General features: G+C 43.1%; 1 protein-coding gene and 1 pseudogene across 2 annotated transcripts; one reads left to right on the forward strand and one right to left on the reverse strand.

Moving 5' to 3' along the window:
- Positions 1-280: 280 nt before the first annotated feature.
- LOC124700825 (sigma intracellular receptor 2-like) lies at positions 281-2,790 on the reverse strand. Of its 2 annotated transcripts, XM_047232895.1 has the most exons (3): positions 2,467-2,790; positions 1,102-1,451; positions 460-548 (listed from the first exon to the last, which is right to left on the reverse strand). In XM_047232895.1, exons 1-2 carry the CDS (start codon positions 2,788-2,790, stop codon positions 1,278-1,280), a joined length of 498 nt encoding a protein of 165 aa, XP_047088851.1. In that variant the 3' UTR covers positions 460-548; positions 1,102-1,277. The 2 variants fall into 2 exon arrangements, with proteins under 2 accessions (XP_047088850.1, XP_047088851.1); XM_047232894.1 differs by lacking the exon at positions 1,102-1,451 and having other exon boundaries at positions 281-548.
- Positions 2,791-16,573: 13,783 nt separating this feature from the next.
- LOC124700826 lies at positions 16,574-18,793 on the forward strand (annotated as a pseudogene).
- The last annotated feature ends 2,722 nt before the right edge of the window (positions 18,794-21,515 follow it).

The following is a 21,515-nucleotide window of genomic DNA, read 5'->3' on the forward strand; positions in this document are numbered from 1 at the left end:
CAATTGCACTTGATACTTCCTTTTGGATGATTTGTGATGTATCCTATATTTCCCCACTAAGAATTACTAATTGATATCTAAAGCTTCTCTCATATTAAGCCACTTCATCATAAGTTGTAGAGCTTTGATTACATAGGTATCTCTCTTAGAACGGATGCACTACTAGTATAATAATCCTTTCAAACTGTGAATAAATTCTACTCTGACAGCAAGGACACTACATTCCACTTGTTGGTCTTTTCCTGGTCGAATGATATGTATATGCCGGATGGAACGAATGTTCAACAAAATTTCTCATAACAAATCATCTTACATCAAGTGTCACTTGAATTTTTATAACATGGCTCCTGAAATATCAGAAAAGCATGTTTGATCTAGACCCTCTTCTTCCTTGTCTTCTGAGCATTGGATGCAGCGGTGGAAGGCGCCGAACAAGAGCAGAGGCCACGCAGAATTGCAATCACTGCAAACACAATGTACGGACCATACACCTGAAGCAGCTTCGGTGTTGCCCTTCCTGAGCCCAACAGTTCACCAAGTATCGCGGACTGAAACAGTTGCAATCACTATTAGAAATAAATCGAGATAATCCGTTGAAAGGGGATGAAGTTTTAACTGACACAAGATTGATACGCTATGCTAGTGACTGAAGTTGATGACGCTGAAAAACCTGTAGATGCTGAACTATTTGATTGTGAAGTAGGAAAGGCAAACCAGTCAATGTAGGATGAAATAAAGTTTTGTGAGTTTAAACTTGTTGCTTAATTTTTTTTGGATCGATATCAGTCGTTGCACCGGAACAGAGCATTGATACTACTAAATAAATAAGCATGAACACATCTAGAAATGGCTCTACTGAGAGGCAGAGCAATCTCTGCACCAGCTCGAAATGAGACGGTGTTCAATGCATATTAAATCGAATGGATGAATCAGCGTGAATTACAAGCGTCATAACGAACTATTCCGTTTATCATCGCGCCAGGAGAGTGATATGCTATACTACTAGTTACTGAAGTTGATGACGCTGAAAACTATTCAACTGTGAAGTAGGAAAGGCAACCCGGCCAATGTAGTTTGAAATTAAATTTTCACAGTTCAAACCTGGTTCAGTGAAGCGCCGGACTGTATCAAGTCGGCGTTGTCCGCTGATGTTGAATGAATGAATAACAGCCTTTTTCCTCTAACAAAACAAAATTTCTCATAAAAAATCATCTTACATCAGGTACACTTGAATTTTTATAACACTGCTCCAGAAATATCAGAAACGCATGTTTGATCTAGACCCTCTTCTTCCTCATCTTCTGAACAGAGGACGCAGCCGAGGAAGGCGCCGAGCATGAGCAGAGGCCACGCAGAATTGCAATTACTGCAAACACAATGTACGGACCATACACCTGAAGCAGCTTCGGTGTTGCCCTTCCTGAGCCCAACAGTTCACCAAGTATTGCGGACTGAAACAATGGCAATCATTATCAGAAATTAATCCAGATAATCTTTTGAAAGGGGATAAAGTTTCACTGTCACAAGAGTGATGTGATATGCTAGTGACCGAAGTTGATGACGCTGAAAAGCCTGTAGATGCTAAACTATTCAATTGTCAAGTAGGAAAGGAAACCCGGTCAATGTAGGACCAAATAAAGTTTTGTGAGTTTAAACTTGCTGCTTAATTGTTTTGGATCGATATCAATCGTTGCACTGGATCAGAGCATTGATACTACTGAATAAATAAGCATGAACATACATCTAGAAATGGCTCTGCTGAGAGGCAGAGCAATCTCCGCACCGGCTCGAAATGAGACGGTGTTCAACACAGATTAAATCGAATGGATGAATTAGCGTGAATTACAAGCGTCATATCCTGAGAACTATTTCATTTATCATCGCGCCAGGAGAGTGATATGCTATACTAGTTACTGAAGTTTTTTTTTGACATGTACTAGTTACTGAAGTTGATGACGCTGAAAACTATTCAACTGTGAAGTAGGAAAGGCAACCCAGCCAATGTAGTTTGAAATTAAAGTTTCGCAGTTCAAACTGGTTGCTCATTTATTTCGGATCGACATCACTCAATCGTTGCACAGGATCAGAACATTCATACTACTGAATAAGTAAGCATGAATATTTTTTTTCAATAAAGGGAACATTTTTTTTTTCGATAAGTAAGCATGAACATACATCAAGAAAATAGAAATGGCTCTACTGAGAGGCAAAGCAATCTCTGCACTAGCTCGAATTGACGGTGTTCAGCCCAGATCAAATCGAAGAAACGGACTAGCGCGAACGACAAGCGTCATGACTGAAGAACTAGTCCCGTATTTCATTTCATTCGTCATAAATTTCTGAATTTATCATCGCGCCAGGAGCCACGCGTCGATGGATCCGTGGAGTTGGCCTCTGCGCCTCACAGATCCGAAGCAGAGACCGTGTCAGATCGCGGAGAAGAGCGCGGAAGATTGAGTTAATTACCATGGAGGTGAGGGTGGTGACGCCGGCCATGAGGGAGGTGGTGGCGGCCCAGCGGCGCCTGGCGAGGACGCCGTAGAGGGTGGCGACGGCGAGTGGCCAGAGGAAGGCGAGCTCCAGCCAGAAGAGGCCGCGGAGGAAGGCCGGCGGCTGGGCCATGAGGTAGTCGCCGAACTCGTCGGCGTACCACCGCTTGAGGTCCCGCAGCGGCGCCGGGTAGAGGGTGTGCGGGAGGAGGGACTGCCCGTCGATCAGCGGGGCCGCCACCACGATGGTGAGGCAGAACAGGACGACCACCGCGTCCGCCACCGCCGAGACGACGCCCATTGCTGCGTGCCTGCGTGGGTGCGTGTGCTTGGTCGTGGCCTTGTGGGTGCGCTCGACTACCGGATGGGGATCTCGGACAGGTTTAAGGACTTCTTTTTTTAGATATAAAAGGCTCTAGGCCAGAAGTTAAATTAATATCGCCCGGGGAAATAGATCCAAGATGTTAAACACAACTTACCGAAAATAAAGTACGGAAAAAGGCTAAAGTGAGCTAAATCCAGTGGTAAATCATTTCTCCTGGGGTGCTCCGCGTCGAAAAGCGAAGCGAGCCGCGCTAGCGCGCTACTCTTCCTTTATGAGCGAGACTCTCCAATTATGCAATCCTCTCCTAAACTGGGGCTTATCAAGACTTCCTAATTATCTTACACTACCTACACTAAAATACAAGGTGGAACTACACACAAGACAAGAGCCACCGAGGGAGCTACAGCCGGAAACGTGAACAGCCAACACGACTATTACAAACCACGAAGAGGAAGAGCAAGCGTATGACATGATACGTTGTCGGACCGGTGCCCACCCTAGCACAGTCGAACCGACGACCACCGCAGCCGACGAGACAACACCACCGTCGCGGACGCCACCAGAGGCCGGGTGCCATTAGAAATCGACCAACAGAGCTCACAAAACGGCGAAGACCACCAAGGAAGAGCCCAGCGAGAAACACCGCGGGTGCAGAGCACGAAGAAAGCTATCACTGCTCAATTTAAAATATTTTTTCCTCGCGACGTAACGATGATATCATCATATCATGAGGCCACTATGTAGGTATGACAAGTATTATGAGCTCAAGACAACTAATATTTCAGAGCACGTGGGAGAGCCATCACTCCAAATAGCTTGCCCCCTCATGTTTTGAAAGTCAAAGTCAATTGTCCTATCATTCTTTTCCAAATCCTCACAATGAGCTGTGCAATTGAACACGGTTGATGATTAGAGCATTCCAAGATAATTCAATAGACGCCGAGATTGTTGGTGGACAACATGCTGGAAATAGAGTATTCATACGGGGATCCCTTTGTCGCCCTCGAAGGGCATTTCACTTCCTTTCAAGTTAAAGAGGAAACAGTTCCCCATACGGTTAAGTTTTGGTATGACCATCAACAAAGCCCGGGGAAAAACCATTCCAACAATTGGTATTTACCTCCCTGAGCTTGTATTTCCGCATGGTCAGCTTTATGTTGCATTGTCAAGGGGCATATCAAGGTAGACCACTCGGATTTTTGCCAAACCAAATAAAGACATAGATCATAGAGGTAAAAGCACAGAGAACATTGTGTACATATAAAATAGGTTTGTTCTTCCTTCATTCCGGTTATTTATCATTAATATTTAATGTTCTTACTACATATATATTGTCCATCTCCTTTTGATACTGCTCTTTCTCTTTTTCTGATTTATGTATCTTTGTGTTATGGAGCAGCTTCAGCAGCTCTGTGACCTGGTTATGACATAGGAGTTGTACCACATGTCATGATGATATGTACAGGTGCTTACAACCTATAAGCATTCTCGGTTTTCTCCTTTCTCGAGAGTCTTGCTATTTTGTTTTTTGCTACACTATTCCATCAATAAGTTCTAAAAAACAATACAAATGCGAACATAGGTGTATGTATTACGAGGTGCTCCAACTACCTCGGCACCAGGATCGTCATGGGTACTTATTTGTCTCCTCTCTTTGATGCCTTCGTTATTATAAAGCCAACTCTGATTCTCCAAAGTAAGGCTGATTTTATATTTAGGGAATCAATTCATATGTGCCAGAAAGTAGTTAGTATTGTATTGGTATTTACCTTCTATACTCTGATTCCAGAAAATCTATTATATACTAAAAACACAATACGGGGTTATATTTTCGAGACACCACGTTAATCCACATCATTCTAATTTTTTGGAACCGTTAGATCTATAATTAATGACTAAGATTTACGTAACATATGGTGATACACTTATGTTTACGTAATTCCAACACATTCCAAACCAGACCCCACTGAATTAGCTTCCATCCTAAAAAAATGCACCGAACCAGCCCCAAGAAAAACAGTCTGTATCCTTAAAAAAACATGCTTCCGTTCCATACATAAGGAGATTTACTACAACACGTTTGAGATTTGAGATTTGAGATTTTAGAATAAGGATAGAGTGAGAAATAGCAGATGGACTCTTTCCTTTCAAACACGTACCAATTTAATACAAACAGAACTCCTCTTATCCCTAGACAAAAGCTCCTATATAACCTACACGTCAACGTCTACTAAAAATGTATATGTACGGGCATGTTTATATTCAGATTTTTTTGCGATAAGAAACTTTTTTTTTCTAAACCAATTTCACTGAAAGCTCAGGAGCCAAATTAAACTTTCCCAATATATCATATTAACATATTATATTAATATTATCATATTCTTGAGACCATTGTATTTGTTTACACGATTGTACATATGGGCTAAAAAATATATTTGATATATAAACTTTTGTTAGGTGGATGAATGGTATAGTCCTATCATATAAATCCATAGCTATATACTGTTAACAATTTATTTTTTGTTATTACTTTATCTGTGAAATTCAGAATTATGAAATGAGAGAAAAAATATGATTTCGTTTTCATAAAAACACCATATCAAGTAATGCAACTGAGATTTCTATAGAATTTACCGATTCCTATGCACATAGCTATGTTTTCTTACACGGATAAGTGTCGGGGTAAATTCTGTAAGATGATCATACGCACAAAATTTTGGGAACATAACTACACAAAATGAAAGAAACATTACTTCGATTAATATTGAGGTGTTATGTGAAAAAACAAGCGGAATACTCATGTAAGAGTGTGTGGTGATCATGAATTGATTTGTTCAATTTTTTATTTACAGATAATAGACAAATACAATAGTACATGTGAGCAAAATCTCAGCTCATATATACCAACGTCTTTTTTTGCAACAATGATACCAACAAGAAGATTGTATTGCGTATAGCTACGCAAAAATGACAAATATGCATAGCTGAAGACCACCTACACTAGAGATCATACGAAGATTGCAGCTTAGTTTGTGGGTGTCGCAGCTCCAGCTTTTTGTGTTCTAAAAGTATTATTGAGAAAACATGAACCACTACCATATGATTTCCCTAAGAGATATTTCATTGTCTTTTGTTATTTCTTTGAAACATACTAATATATTAATTTACAAAATTAAGATAAAGTTAAATCCATAGCTATATACCATTATCTATTTTTTTGTTATTTTATCTATGAAATTAAGAATTATAAAATGAGAGAAAAATATGATTTCATTTTCATAAAACACCATATCAAGTAATGCAACCGAGCTTTCTATAGAATTTACCGATTCATATGCAGATAGCTATGTTTTCTTACACGGATAAGTGCTGGAGGCAACTTCTGTAAGATCAGCATAAGCACAAACTTTTGGGAACATAACTACACAAAATTAAAAAAAAACATCACTTCGAGTAACATTGAGGTGTTATGTGAAAAAAACAAGCGGAATACTCATGTAAGAGTGTGTGGTGATCATGAATTGGTTTGTTCAATTTTTTATTTACAGATAATAGATAAATCCAATAGTACATGTGAGCAAAATCTCAGCTCATATATACCAACTTCTTTTTTTGCAACAATGATACCAACAAGAAGATTGGATTGCGTATAGCTACGCAAAAATGACAAATATGCATAGCTGAAGACCACCTACACTAGAGAGCATACCAAGATTGCAGCTTAGTTTGTGGGTGTCGCTGCTCCAGCTTTTTGTGTTATAAAAGTATTATTGAGATAACATGAACCACTACCATCCGATTTCCCTAAGAGATATTTCATTTTCTTTTGTTATTTCTTTGTAACTTACTAATATATTAATTTACAAAATAGAGATAAAGTTAATAGGTACCAATGTATCTATTTTATAAAATAATTTTGCAATGAAGGAGATGAATAGAAAGAAAAAAGGTTCAAATAATCTAAAATATGTTCTTAACATTTTATACTATAGATGATGTCCTCGCATTTGCGAGGGCCACCATGCTAGTTGTTCTTAATGTACAAGTACCACTGCTACTCAAATCATAAGAGGACAGAGGTGCATACTTACCAAGTTTTTGGTCTGTACATCAAATAGAGAGGCTTTGGCTTCTTATGCACTGAAAAAGTTAATATGATGCTGCCTATGCTAGGGTGATCCAGCCATTTATTGTATTATTATGTCATTAAGTAAGGAATTCATTTCCTAGCTACTTCAACCAGCGGGTATATGCTCTATATCTATGTAAGAAAAAATGGTCTTGTGTATGAACACATGTATACCCTGCTGCATATACCTTCTATGTTCTGAGAGTGGTGTTTTGAAACATGGAGCATATGCTCCCTCTATTTTAAAATACATCTTACACACATTTTTGAATTTCAAAAAAATTGAAATAAAAAATTCTTACATAAATCTTCACGTGCTACACGCTTATAAAGTTGTTTCATAAAAAGGCGACATGTCATGTGACGTGTATAAAAAGGACAAAACTCAATGCGAAAAATAATGCTTTTTACAAGATAAATTTTCTCTTTTTTACATAGATGACAAAAAATATTGGTTTTTCATGAAACTTGACGAACACATACACGTACATTATGGAGATGTACATGTAGAATTGTTTTTTCAAAAAAATTAGGCACTTTGAAATATGATTTTTGGTGGAGGGAGCATACACACCCGGGAGCCGAATTGAATTTCCGCTATGTTCTTAGCTATAAGTTTTGCTTTTCATGCTTGTAGCAGAATGGATATCCTAATTATCCAAATATATGTAACTTCAAAAATTCCCATTTAAGATTTAAGATTTTCTCCATGCCAATTCTTAATAATTTAAATTTCTGCTTATAACATGTAAATGTGCTATATATGTAAAAATGGCTATAACATATAAGCTATTTCAGTTTTACAATCTGCTTTGAATTTGCAATGTTGGTTTACTAAGATGATAGATACATAGTGCCACTGACTTACATGCCAATATGTTTCAGGTTATTAATTATGAAGATGATTTTACTCGGAGCCCTCCTCTTAAGTTATGATTTGCCATGAGAGGTATCTTGTTGCCTGCACTTTCTCTAGCATCTGGAGAGATGTGCATGCTAAAATATTGAGTTTGGGATTTGGCCAACGTCAATGTATGTCCGAGTGTTTGCTCCAAATGCAGTTTTGAGTTTCAGAAATTTTATCGGTTTCAATAGGGACAGCTCCTGGAACTAAACATAGTTCATTTTTTCTTTACTTACGCATGTCATAGAGCTACCGGCTACGAGGCTCGGCAAGCTCTCGGAAGCCTCATGGCCAATTAGCTATGTGCATTTTTTTCTATGAAGACTTGTGTGTGTAGATCGTGTGTTACACGCACTCCTCACACAGTTGGTCACGAGACACATTTAAAGTTGCTCTTTTAAAACTAACTCACTAAAATATAAGATTTAAAGTGAAATCCTTTTATTATAGATTAGAATACGTTCGTGGCACATGCACCTTTACTAGTACTTATTAGGGTGGGAGCGATTTTCGTTATTTGGTTGCTTTGCCTATGTAGAAATAACAAGGTTTTTGACGATAAAAAATATTCTTATGTAGGTTACCTGGCCGGTGCACCGCTTTACTTCGTTCATGGTCATCTCTTTAGCGTATAGAGAACCGTGGACTCTTTATGGAGGTTTCTACACGATTGAAAGACACGGCAAGGGACTTTATTATCCTATATAGATGTCATCATAATCTCAAGATTGAACAACCACCGTCCTAGGATTCAGTATAGTTTCATGCTGATTTCAAGTATTGAGCCTTTACTTTTATTTTTGTATTTGCACTTGGATATGGATATGGATAGGCTGTGCATTCTAGTTATGCAAAAATGGTACAATGATTAATACTTTTAAGTAATAAATCACTTTATCTAAGAAAAAAATCCAGAATGCGTGTGTGAAGTAGTGACGGTTATATTCACTTCACCTGCATGAATTACTTTATGTTACCGTGAGTGCATTAGTGGCTCACACACAATGGCAGTAGTAGATAGGTAACACGCAAAGCGTGCTTCCATGTCTCAATGCCTATAAAGCGTCGCATCCATCACCACTGTAATGTGTCGCCTTCCATATGAAGAAACACAAGAAAATAGATGGCAGTTAGAAGAATATTGTATACTCCAATATTGTAGTCTCGTAAGATATGGGAGTAAAACAAGAGTGCCATCCTTGATGCTCCTCACCCTTGTAGTCCACATCTACTCCATGTTGCACAAGATTTACTTGATGCCGCTCTTCGTCAATGTGGCGTGTTTTCGTTCGGCAGAACCATTTTGCTGATAAGCATGTGGACAAGAAACATGGTGTGAGATACCCTGAGTCTGAAAAAGAGAGTTGAGTTTAATGTATTCGTCCCCTAATCGAATTTTCTATCAAATTTACGTTCCACAAGTTTTTGGAAATTGATAAAGACAGCTAAGGCTTCAGATTTGTGCTTAAGCAGATAAATCCAAATAAACTTGCTATAATCATCAATAAAGCTTACATAATAATCATGACGACCAACAGAAGTAGGGACCAGGGCCCCGTACATCAGAGAAGACTAACTGTAAGGGGGTTGTAGAAACACTAATAGATATAGGATAGGGTAACTGATGACTCTTAGCCTGCTGGCATGAGTCACAAACTGACACAATGATGGTATCTCTAACACATGAAAGCTTATTCTTGCTTATTATTTGCCTAACAATAACTGAAGAAGGATGACCTAGACGACTGTGCCACTGAGATTGGTTGAGCTTGGCGGCGACAAAAGCATGCGTCATAGACTCTGAAGACGTCAAGGATGATATAAGAGGATAGAGGCTGCCAACACACCGCCCTCTATGGATGATTCTCCTGGTGACCTTATTCTTAATAAAAAAGAAGAAGGGGTGAAACTCAATAAAGACACCATTAACATATATGAAATGATGGACAAAAAGGAGGTTTTTGGATGCATGAGGAACATGTAAGACATTGCAAAGATGAAAATTCCGAGTAGGGTTACGAACTATTGAGTGACCTATATGGGAAATATTCATACCTTGCCCATTGGCGGTGTTGACCCTGTCCAAGCCCTTGTAGGTGTCCCTGAATGTCAGGTTGTTGAGCTCACTCGTGATGTGATGGGTAGCTGATACGTCGCAAACGTATCTATAATTTTTGATGCTCCATGCTTGTTTTACACCAATTCCTATATGTTTTGCTCACACGTCGTTGCAATTTTATACATTTTTCGGCACTAACCTATTGACAAGATACCACAGTGCCAGTTACCTGTTTTCTGCTGTTTTGCATTTCAGAAAAGTTGGACAGGAAATATTCTCGGAATTGGACAAAATAAAAGCCGAATTCAATATTTACCATAACGAAGACAGAGACCAGAGGGGATATGAAGAAGAGGCGCAGGGCGGCCACACCTATCCTAGGCGCGGCCTGGGCTTGGTCCGCACCTAGGGGTGGTCTGGACGCACCAGGCCTCCACTGACCTCGCCCTTCCGCCTATAAATACCTCCCGACGCAAAAATCATAAATCAATAAGCCTCGATCGACGAAAAAATTCGTAGCTCCGCCACCGTCGCAGACAAGATCCGGGGGACAGAAATCTCTGTTCGGTACCCTGCCGGGACGGGGAATTGCCCCCGGAACCATCTCCATCGACTACACCGCCATCTTCATCGCCATTGTTGACTCCTATGATGAGGAGTGAGTAGTTCTCCCCCGAGGCTGAGGGATTTACCGGTAGCTATGTGGTTTATCTCTCTCTCCCATGGTGTGACCTTTATGTGATCATGAGCTTCGCAATCTATATGTCGTTATGCTATTCAAGTGAAATTTACTTATGTGATCTCCAGAGACTCCTTGTCCCACGTGTGTAAAGGTGACAGTGTGTGCACCATGTGGGTCTCTTAGGCTATATTCATAGAATACTTGTTCACTAAATTATGATTTGAGTTTGATGTCTCTATGAAATTGTGGTGTGTTAGTACCTCCTATGAATGATCAAAGTGACAGCGTGGGGTGTTCATTAGTACTTGAGAATACATCTTTAAGGTTTACCTTTGCAGCCTTACGCGTGAATTAGTGTTTGTTATCCAACCGGCCAAGAGCGCTGATGATTGAGTTACCATGGAGGTGAGGGTGGTGACGCCGGCCATGAGGGAGGTGGTGGCGGCCCAGCGGCGCTTGGCGAGGACGCCGTAGAGGGTGGCGACGGCGAGTGGCCAGAGGAAGGCGAGCTCCGGCCCGGAAGAGGCCGCGGAGGAAGGCCGGCGGCTGGGCCATGAGGTAGTCGCCGAACTCGGTGGCGTACCACCGCTTGAGGTCCCGCAGCGGCGCCGGGTAGAGGGTGTGCGGGAGGAGGGACTGCCCGTCGATCAGCGGGGCCACCACCACGATGGTGAGGGAGAACAGGACGACCACCGCGTCCGCCATCGCCGAGACGACGCCCATTGCTGCGTGCCTGCGTGGCTGCGTGTGCTTGGTCGTGGCCTCGTGGGTGCGCTCGACTACCGGATGGGATCTTGGACAGGTTTAAGTACATTTTCTTGTCTGGTTCTGATAAAATGCCATGATCTACCTTTGCGGCCTGAAAATACGTTGTGGGAAAATGGGATATAATTAATTTCTGGACTGAAATATGGCTGTGAAGCGAAGCAGAGAGTATGTTTCAGGCGGCCTGTAACTAGTCCAAGTGGAAGCAATTTAAATTTGAATGTTTAAAGTTGTAGCATTGTGGGAGTGGACAAATGAAGGCCAAACTACATGTAGCTATTTATTTTTTTTAAATAGAAAATCATATTTTAAGTTTCAAAAAATTCTGAAAAAAGTCTCTGTCAGATTTTGTCATTTTTATGTAGTCTACAATACAAAGAATTTCACATTGAGATTTTACACGTTTGTAGATTTCATCATTGTCTCTACATCCAGGATTTTTTTTTCAGATTTTTTTGACACTTAAAACTATGATTCCGAATTTTTTTAAATAAAGGGCTACATGTAGCTCGGCCTCCATTTGCAGTTTTCGGTTGTAGCATATCAAATATACTCCGACAAGAGGGGAAACAAGTGTTCTTACTAGTTTATGAGCACAATGCTACATCCTACATTTTTCCATGCATGAAAATAATATGAACAGATATACATGTCATATGTTAAGGAATTTTTGATATTTAATCATATTTTTAGTTTGGTTTTTTGTCAAACCAAATAAAGACATAGATCCCTCAGGTAAAAGCACAAAGAACATTGTGTACATAGTATAAAATAGGTTTGTTCTTGCTTCATTCCCGTTATTTATCATTAATATTTAATGTTCTTACTACATATTTATTGTCCATCTCCTTTTGATATTGTTCTTTCTCTTTTTCTGATTTATGTAGCTTTGGGTTATGTAGGAGCTTCATCAGCTGTGACATGGTTATGACATATATAGGAGTTGTACCACATGTCTTGATGATTTGTATAGTTGCTTACACCTTATAAGAATTCTCGCTTTTCTCATTTCTCGAGAGTCTTGATGTTTTGCTTTTTGCTACACTGTTCCATCAATAAGTTCTAAAGGACAATACAAACGCGAATATAGGTGTATGTATTGCGAGGAGCTCCAACTACCTCGGCACCACGCCATTGTCATAGGTACTTATTTGTCTCCTCTCTGTGATGCCTTCGTTATTATAAAGCCAACTCTGATTCTCCAAAGTAAGGCTGATTTTGTATTTAGGGAATCAATTCATAGGTGCCAGAAAGTAGTTAATGTATTGGTCTTTACCTTCTTTGCTCTGATTCGAAAAAACTATTCTTAATGTATAACTACCACTGCTACTCAAATCATAAGAGGATAGAGGTGCATACTTACCAAGTTTTTGGTTTGTACATAGAATAGAGAGCTTTGACTTCTTATGCACTGAAAAAGTTAATATGATGTTGCCTATGCTAGGGTGATCTAGCCATTTTTTTTGTATTATTATGTCATAAGTAAGGAGTTCCTTTCCTAGCTATTTCAACCAGGGGTATGTGCTCTATATCTATGTAAGAAAAAATAGTATTGTGTATGAACACATGTATACTGTTGCTATATACCTTCTATGTTCTTAGCTATAAGTTTTGCTTTTCATGCTTGTAGCAGAATGGATATCATAATTATCCAAATATATGTAACTTCAAAATTTCCCATTTAAGATTTAAGATTTTCTCCATGCTAATTGTTAATAATTTACATTTCTACTTATAACATGTAAATATGCTATATATGTAAAAAAGGCTATAACATATAAGCTATTTCAAATTTCCAATCTGCTTTGAATTTGCAATGTTGGTTTACTAAGATGATAGATACGTAGTTCCACTGACTTAGATGGCAATATGTTTTAGATTATGTATTATGAAGATGAGTTTACTCGGAGCCCTCCTCCTAAGTTGTGATTTGCTATAAGAGGTATCTTCACTACTAGGAAAAGGCTTATAGCCGCACTTCTTACCGCCGGCAAGTCCGCTTCAAGGTGGCCGGCGGTAACTTACCGCCGGCGAGTTGGTTTGGGATAGCCGGGGATATGTCCCTTACCGCCGGCGAGTCGGGACTGAAACCGCCAGGGGTAAATTGGGCCGAAAGCACCCAGATGAACCTCCCATTACCGCCGGCGAATTGGCCCGAAAACGCCGGGGATAATTTTAATACTGCCAGCGAGGCTGAACTGAAAACGCCGGGGGTATTTGGTGGTCCGATGCCACCAGTCCCTTCCACCCCCCACGTACATATCCCCACGTACTTGCCTTCAAAAAAAAATCCCCACGTACTCCCCAATCCCCAACCCCTCCCCCGCACACCAATCTCTCTCTCTGTAGCCCCTCCCCTCGTTCCCCTCGTTCCCACGGCACCACACGTACCAGCAGAGGGGAGGGATCGATCTCTCCTCCCACCTCCTCATCCATGGCGCCGCCCAGCTGGATCCGGCTGCCGCGCGCCACCCTCATCCTGATCCTGCTCGCCCTCCACCTCTCCCTCTCCGTCGCTGCCCAGTTCAAGGGCTTCGACTCCGACGAGCTCCCGCACGCCACCGCCGCCGATATCGCGTCCCCGAACGACGACGAAAAGGGGCTCGACCTCGATGTCGACCTCCCGCCCCCGCCGCCCATCTCCGTCTCCGTCTCCTCCCCCTCCCCTCCCGTGACCACCACCACCGCGCCGGCCGAGTCCGCCCTGTCAGATCCCTCCGCCGCGGACCCCCGCGGAGCTCCTCCGCGCCTTCTCCATCGAGATCGCCTGCATGAGCTTCCTGATCTGCTTCCTGCTCGACAAGAACTTCAGCCTCCTCGGCACCGACGACGGCAGGGACGACTGCGTGCAGCGGCGGGATCGTGGCGTGCGGCGGCGTGATCGTGGTGTGCAGCCAGGACTTGATCGCTTTTGGTTTTCTTTACAGGGTCCTTGGTGTAACTTGTACACAGCCTGGCGCTGCAGATGCGCTGCTCGGCCTGCTTTTTTTTTATTTGCAAAATTTGATACCGTCGGCGAGTAACTGTGGAGTAGGGAAAAACGCCGGGGGTATTTTCATCTTACCACTGGCGAATACGAAAACGCCGGGGGTAGCACATTACCACCGGCGAGGTTATCGCTGGCGAGTACAAAAACGCTGGGGATAGCCAAATCTGTGCGCCGGCGGTAAGGTTATTCCTAGTAGTGCTTGTTGCCTGCACTTTCTCTAGCATTTGGAGAGATGTGCATACTGAAATATTGTGGAGTTTGGGATTTGGCCAACATCACTGTATGTCCCTGTGTTTGCTCTGAATGTAGTTTTGAGTTTCAGAAATTTTGTCATAGGGACAGCTCCTGGAACTAATCATAGTTTAATTCTTTTTTTACTTACCCATGTCATAGAGCTACCGGCTACCAGGCCAGCAAGCTCTCGGAAGCCTCATGGTCAATTAGCTATGTGCATTTTTTTCTATGAATATGTGTGTGTGGATCGTGTGTTACACGCGCTCCTCACACGGTTGGCATGAAACACATTTAAAGTTGCTATTTTAAAACTAACTCGCTGAAAAAATAAGATTTAAAATGAAATTCTTTTATTATAGATTAGATTACATGTGTGGCACGAGCACCTTTACTAGTACTTATTGGGTGGGAGCGATTGCAGTTATTTGGTTACTTTGTCTATGTAGAAATGACAAGGTTTTTAACGATGAAAAATATTCTTATGCAGGTGGTGCACCGCTTTACCCCGTTCATGGTTATCTACCTCTTTAGCTTATGGAGAACCTCAGCCTCTTTATCGAGATGTCTACACGATTAAAAGATACGGTAATGGACTTTATTATCCAACATAGATGGCATCATAATCTCAGAATTGAACAACCACCGTCCTAGGATTTAATACACTTTCATGCCGATTTCAAGTATCGAGTCTTTACTTTTATTTTTGTATTCACACTTGGATATTGGTAGGATGTGCATCCTAGTTATACAGAAAGCGGTGTAATGCTTAATACATTTTAGGTAATAAATTACTTTATCTATGAAAAAAAATCTAGAATGTGTGTGTGTGTGTGTGTGTGTGTGTGTGTGTGAAGTAGTGACGGTTATATTCATTTCACCTGCATGAATTACTTTCTGTTACCGTGAGTGCATTAGTAGCTCACACACAATGGTAGTAGGAGATGATAGGTAACACGCAAAGCGTGCTTCCATGTCTTAATGCCTATAAAGCGTCGCATCCATCACCATTTCCATCACCACTATAATGTGTGTCGCCTTTCATATGAAGAAACGCAAGAAAATAGATGGCAGTTAGAAGAATATTGTATAATCCAATATTGTAGTCTCTTAAGATATGGGAGTAAAACAAGAGTGCCATCCTTGTTCCTTGATGCTCCTCATCCTTATAGTCCACAGCTACTCCATGTTGCACACGAATGGCAATCTCCCAAGGCGGGACGAGAGCTGGCCTGAGCTGTCTCGCTAGTGGTACTTCCCCTACGCAGCGGCCGGTTCTCCAACCAGGACGTGCAGCCGGAGTTCGTCGGTATGTAACAAGCACGAATTCATCTCCCTCTCTTCCCAGAGCCTGCTGTGAGAGCCTGAGGCCCGGAGCGTACTGTGGAGAGCGCGACGACTCCGGCAACGATCTCTACTCGCTGTGCGACGACCCCGACGAGTACTTCTACCAATAATTCTACGTTTACGGAAAAGCTGCTACGGGATTTTGTTACGGATTCATGTGGAATCATGCGATTGGAAGAAAGGAGTGCGGCAGTTGCACACAAATTGTCTGCAGCGGCTCTGTGATCGGCACGTCATTCCGTAAGCACTTTCCCCGTAAGATTTGCCCGTAAATGTAGCAATACTGTACTTCTACTGCTGGGACGACGCCAACCTAGATGAAATTACCAGTTTACCACTGAACAATGAACAGGAGAAAATAAAAAAGTTTTTCCTTCTTGGGGACTTGTGCACTGTTCCGGCTCCTTCCGATATGCGGACCAGTCCGCTCCCTCCAAAGTCCAAACGGTGCAGATCCGTCTCGACCCTTCTGCCGCATTCCCGCCGCCCGTCTGCCGCATTCCCGCTGCAGTATAAAGATAGCTACCCGTCCCTGTCCTCGCCACCACACGAAACACCTGCGCGACTGCGAGCACACTCGAAGCATCGGGACGTACCCGTACGACAGCACGACACGCACCACGCGCCGACGAGGCTCCGGCTCGGGATCCACCATGCTCGCGGTGTTCAACAGGGAGGTGGCGCCGATCCCGGAGGGGCTGCGGCAGCCGGGCGAGGCCGGGAACGGCGCGGAGGGGCTCGCCGACCGGTTCCGGGAGGCGCACCCCGGCGCGGTCACCGTCAGCTTCGGCGCCGCCGCGGCCATGGCCTACTCGTCCCACGACCAGAGCCCCTTCCTCCCCAGGTGACGGAATTCTCCTTTTTGCAAGCATCTTATACATGATGATCGGTCGTAAGATGCCGTAGACTTGCAGTGTTCCTCTCTGGTGATCGATTTCTTCAATTTCTTTTCTGAAACACCCAATCCTGCGTGATGACTGAACACCAGAATACGTCCCTACATGAACTGCGTCTGTGTTAGGTGCTTTAGTGTTTCGATCTTCTGAAATCTGAACCATGCATGTCGGCAAATTGTAAACATGTTTGTGCTCATGTGTCGCAAGTGAGCAGCTAAATTGCCGGGAGGTACGGTGCCAGTTCTCACTAGTTTGTTGGTAAGAAATGTTGCACCCTGCACCAGCACCATAAAAAAACAGACTCTCCCCTGAATCCTGCCAAGTTATGTCACTAACTCTGTACCTTGGGCCTGTTGGGCATGTTTCTGATCTGAGGTCTCTGCTGTGTACTTCCTTTTAATTTAACTAGATGGCTTATGTCTGTAGGTTGTTTGGTGTTGTCGACGACATATTCTGCCTGTTCCAAGGCGCGATCGAGAACATCGCTGTGCTGAACTGCTGAAGCAGCAGTACGGGCTGAGCAAAGTTGCGACTGAGATCAACATCGTCATTGAGGCTTACAGAACCCTGAGGGACAGGGGACCTTACCCTGCAGACCAAGTGGTCAGAGATTTCAATGGGAAATTCGCGTTTGCGCTGTATGATCGCTCCACCACTTCGGTCTTCATGGCTGCTGTAAGTGAATATTGTTTGGGTTCTCATCTTGTTGATGTGTGTCTACTAAATTCAGTTCAGTAATGTGCAAGCTCTATTAGTATACCTTGTTCACAAAAAACAAGAACCGCCATAGTTAACTGTTAGGATTGTACTAATTGTGTGCTTACTTTGAATAATCAGCTCAATGATCGTAATGCATTTTTATTTTTAAAGATTTTTAACAGAGAATTCTTACATGCCGTTACTGTCAGTCGGTTCAATGATAATCTATATATGGAGTTAACTGCCTATAGTAGTTCAGTAGTTGTGTTAAATGCCTGCCCCACTTCGGCCCATATATTTACTGAATTTCTGGGGCCTGTGTAGCATAACATTACTCATCAGAATGTTCGATCATTCAGATAATAATAGATGACGTTAGTTCATACTTCATAGTTCTGTAAGATCGCCACCTGACCGTCGAGTAGGTGACACCAATTCCCTCTGTTATATCTGAAACCAAATCTTCATTGTGCAACTCTAGCATTGTACATGTCAGGATTTTACAACAAGCGACAGACAAAATTATGGTGTATCCATCAGTTGGTCCTTAATGCATCTTCTTATAGGATGCTGATGGTGGCGTCCCATTTTACTGGGGAGTTGACTCCGTGGGTCATCTTGTCGTCTCTGACGATGCTGAAATTGTGAAGAATGCTTGTGGAAAATCGTTTGCGCCGTTCCCCAAAGGTATGAGATAATCATAATCAACCAACCAAAATAATCAGAAGTATTTTTGAGAACTCAAAATCATCAAAAGTGCAGCTAGTATTCTTTCTCGTCCTCTGATCGCCGGCTGCTTTCCTCGTCAGGTTTCTTCTTCACTACGTCTGGGGGATTGCAGAGCTACGAGCATCCTCTGAACGAGGTCAAGCCGGTGCCAAGGGTCGACAGCAGAGGTGAAGTATGCGGCACAACTTACACAGTCGATGCACAGGCCAAGAAGGATGTCGCCAGCATTCCTAGAACTGGCAGTGCTGCAGATTGGTCTTCGCAATACTAAATCCGCAGATACCGTCAGAAGCATACGGTATGTCTTGGAACCCTGTTACAATTACACTCCGATATGATTGGTCTTCTTGGGATGCTTATGCTCAGGTGCGTGCCATGTACAATGTTTTCTGCAGGACCAGCCTTGTGCCTGTGTTGTTATATATTACCGCTATATATATGTTACTATGTAATATCTGAGGAAACAGTTGTTTGTACAAAGTATTGAAGAAAGGGTTAGCGTGCGGAGTTGTACATGTATCCAAATAAAGTAGCAGAAAGCCTGCAGTTATGCGAATATGTGTTATGTTCACTGCAGTGATTATATAGCACATTATCCAACTTGGTTGTTTTCTGGGCCCTCTGTGAGTCCATCTATATGCAACGATGTCTTGTACTAATACTTGACACACGGCTTGAATTTTTTCGATAAAGGGAATATATTAATATCAAAAGATACCAATTATACCCAGCCTCTGCAACAACGCCCCACCCTAATGGCAGTACGGATGCACACATCCATAAAAGAGAAAAGAAAACTAAGAAATAAAAGTCTCGCTACAGCCTTCTAGACCTAGCAACAGCAATACAACCACCACCGTGACAACACCTGAAGTACAGACTCTCCAAAAGCGACGCCTCCAAGAAGGAAACAGTGCACCAGCACCATCGTCGTCCGACCAAAGGTCTTAGGATTTCTCCCTGAAGATAGTCTCCACTCTTAAAACAATACCCTAACAAGAACATTGCCAGGCACAACCAGTTAAGGCCAGACCTTGAGTTTTCACCCTGAGAGGTAAGACTCCGAACTTCCCCTGTGCTGCCGCCCCCACATGCATACCACTGCTGCAAGCCCGGAACGCCAAGCAGATCCCTCAGCATCACGTTGACTCGAACCTCCTTTGGTCAGTCCACCAATCCGGCCTTCATGATATTCCTTCTTCTGATTTCACCATGGACCAAAAAGTCACTAGATGTCAACACAGAATATAGCTTCACGGCGCTCCCTCCGGAACCAAACGGTCGGAATAAAAACATGGATGCGCGCGACCGAATACCACCCGATCCAGCAAACTGCAGGCAAAATATGCATTGTTCCATTCACCAGCGGAAATTTCCGGAACTCATCTCTCCAGCCAGATCAAAGCAAACTGATCTCTGGTAGATCTTCATCTTCGCTTGCGAGAAACCCTAGGACCGTAACCTTCATTGGGCGCAGTCATCCGGTGGCGCTGACAAAAGTGAGTCCTTAAGACGTGTTTCCTCGAAACCACACATGCAGATTTGCCTATATGGTAGTTCTGCTAGGGGAGAGGTGCACATCTTCAGCCAATGATGCCTCCGGTCAATCCAGCATGAAGTGCTCTTGCTTCAGCCGAAGAACTTGCCATCCTCAGCGCATGTGTCATCGCTGGACATATTTAGCGCGAGGACAGCGAAGATCTATGAGCCCTTGCAGTGACCATCGAGCACCTGGCCAGACCACATCGCATGGGCTGCTATTGCCTTCCCAGATCTTGCATCCATGGGAAAAACAACTAGCGCTGGATGCCAGCAACCGCCACGGGCAGATCTCCATCAAGCGCACGCCAGGGCATGGAGGCACAAATCCTGACGATGTAGCCCAGCATGAGTCGTGAGCATGCAAAAGGAGATGTCCCACAACCGGATCGGAAGACAACAGCGCAAGGAAGGAGATGGAAAAAAAAGCCAGGGATGAAGAAAGGAAAAGCGGTGAGACACCCTGCCGCCGCTGTCCGCCGCCGGGCGGCCTCCTCCAGCTGCGACGGGGTGAACGGCGCCGCGAGGAAGGAGTTCTTTGGCGACTGGATTGGATCGCCTCCGGAGTCGCCCTTCCGTGCGACCCGGGAGGCAGAGCAAAAGCTAGTTAAACACATGGGCTTATTATCGTAAGAGTAAAATACACCTACACGGCTTGAATTAACATCTGTGCCCAAAGATATGCATGAATTAAAATGCAGTGACAGTGTGGCATGGCTCTAACGGTATCCACATACACTTGGTAGCACTCTTAACTGAATGGTACACTGGCGTAGTTGTCTTGTCGACCCCCTCTTTCCTTCGCAAAAATAAAAACGCACGAGGATGCAGAATTCTTGGACAGATTGCTAGGTAGCAGGTAGGGAGGGGCATAACAGTGATGTGCTGAAACAGTGTTGGATGTAACGGACTGTCAGGCATTTGCTGTAGATGCTGCATACATTCCCCCTGATCTCACCAATAATTTGCGAAGTCTGTGTTGTTGAGATACCAGTGGCTGGATGAGTGAACGAATCCCAGATGCTGCAGCCTGCAGGGGACATATCTCTACTTGGTCACGTTAGCTTACTGTTCTTCCAGGCCAAAGCGCAGTGCAGTGTGGTAGATGGAGATCGCGTATAACTGGAGGAGCAGATTGATCGCCTACGCCTTAATTAGCTTGCCGATGCAATTTTTGTGATAAATAGAAATGCTACTTCCGGTTGTTAAAGGAAGGTGCATAAGTTTTAATCAAATTCAAACAATGTAAAGGTTGATCGAATTTATACAAAAAATATTAACATCTACAGTACCAAATCAGTATCATTTAGTCCCGGAAGCAGGACGGGAAGTCCGCCGTGGCTCGCCACACCTGGCGTGCAGGCCCTTGCTCAAATCGACCCCATGGCAAAATCTGTTAAGCAGATCCAACTTCTCAGATGCGAGTACTGAAGTGCTTGTCAGAGTGAACTAATTTTACGTCTGTTTCTGTTCTCTACTCTCTAGATTGGCGTGGTAATTAGATTGGCGTGGTACACGAGCATGAGATGAAAGATCTATACCTGCATGGGAGGTTTGAAAACCAACTTTGGCGTCGCTTATAGCGAGAACGAATGAACGTGGAAGTGCTTGCTTTCTGGTAAGATACTTCCATGGTAAATTCATCATAGAACCAAGTAAAGCTCTTCCTTTTGTGGATGATGCGATGATGGATGCAGGATACGCTCCGCGGGAGGGACTGCGTTTAGCACAA

Source organism: Lolium rigidum, chromosome 3 (assembly GCF_022539505.1).
Source record: "Lolium rigidum isolate FL_2022 chromosome 3, APGP_CSIRO_Lrig_0.1, whole genome shotgun sequence".
NCBI lineage: Eukaryota > Viridiplantae > Streptophyta > Magnoliopsida > Poales > Poaceae > Lolium > Lolium rigidum.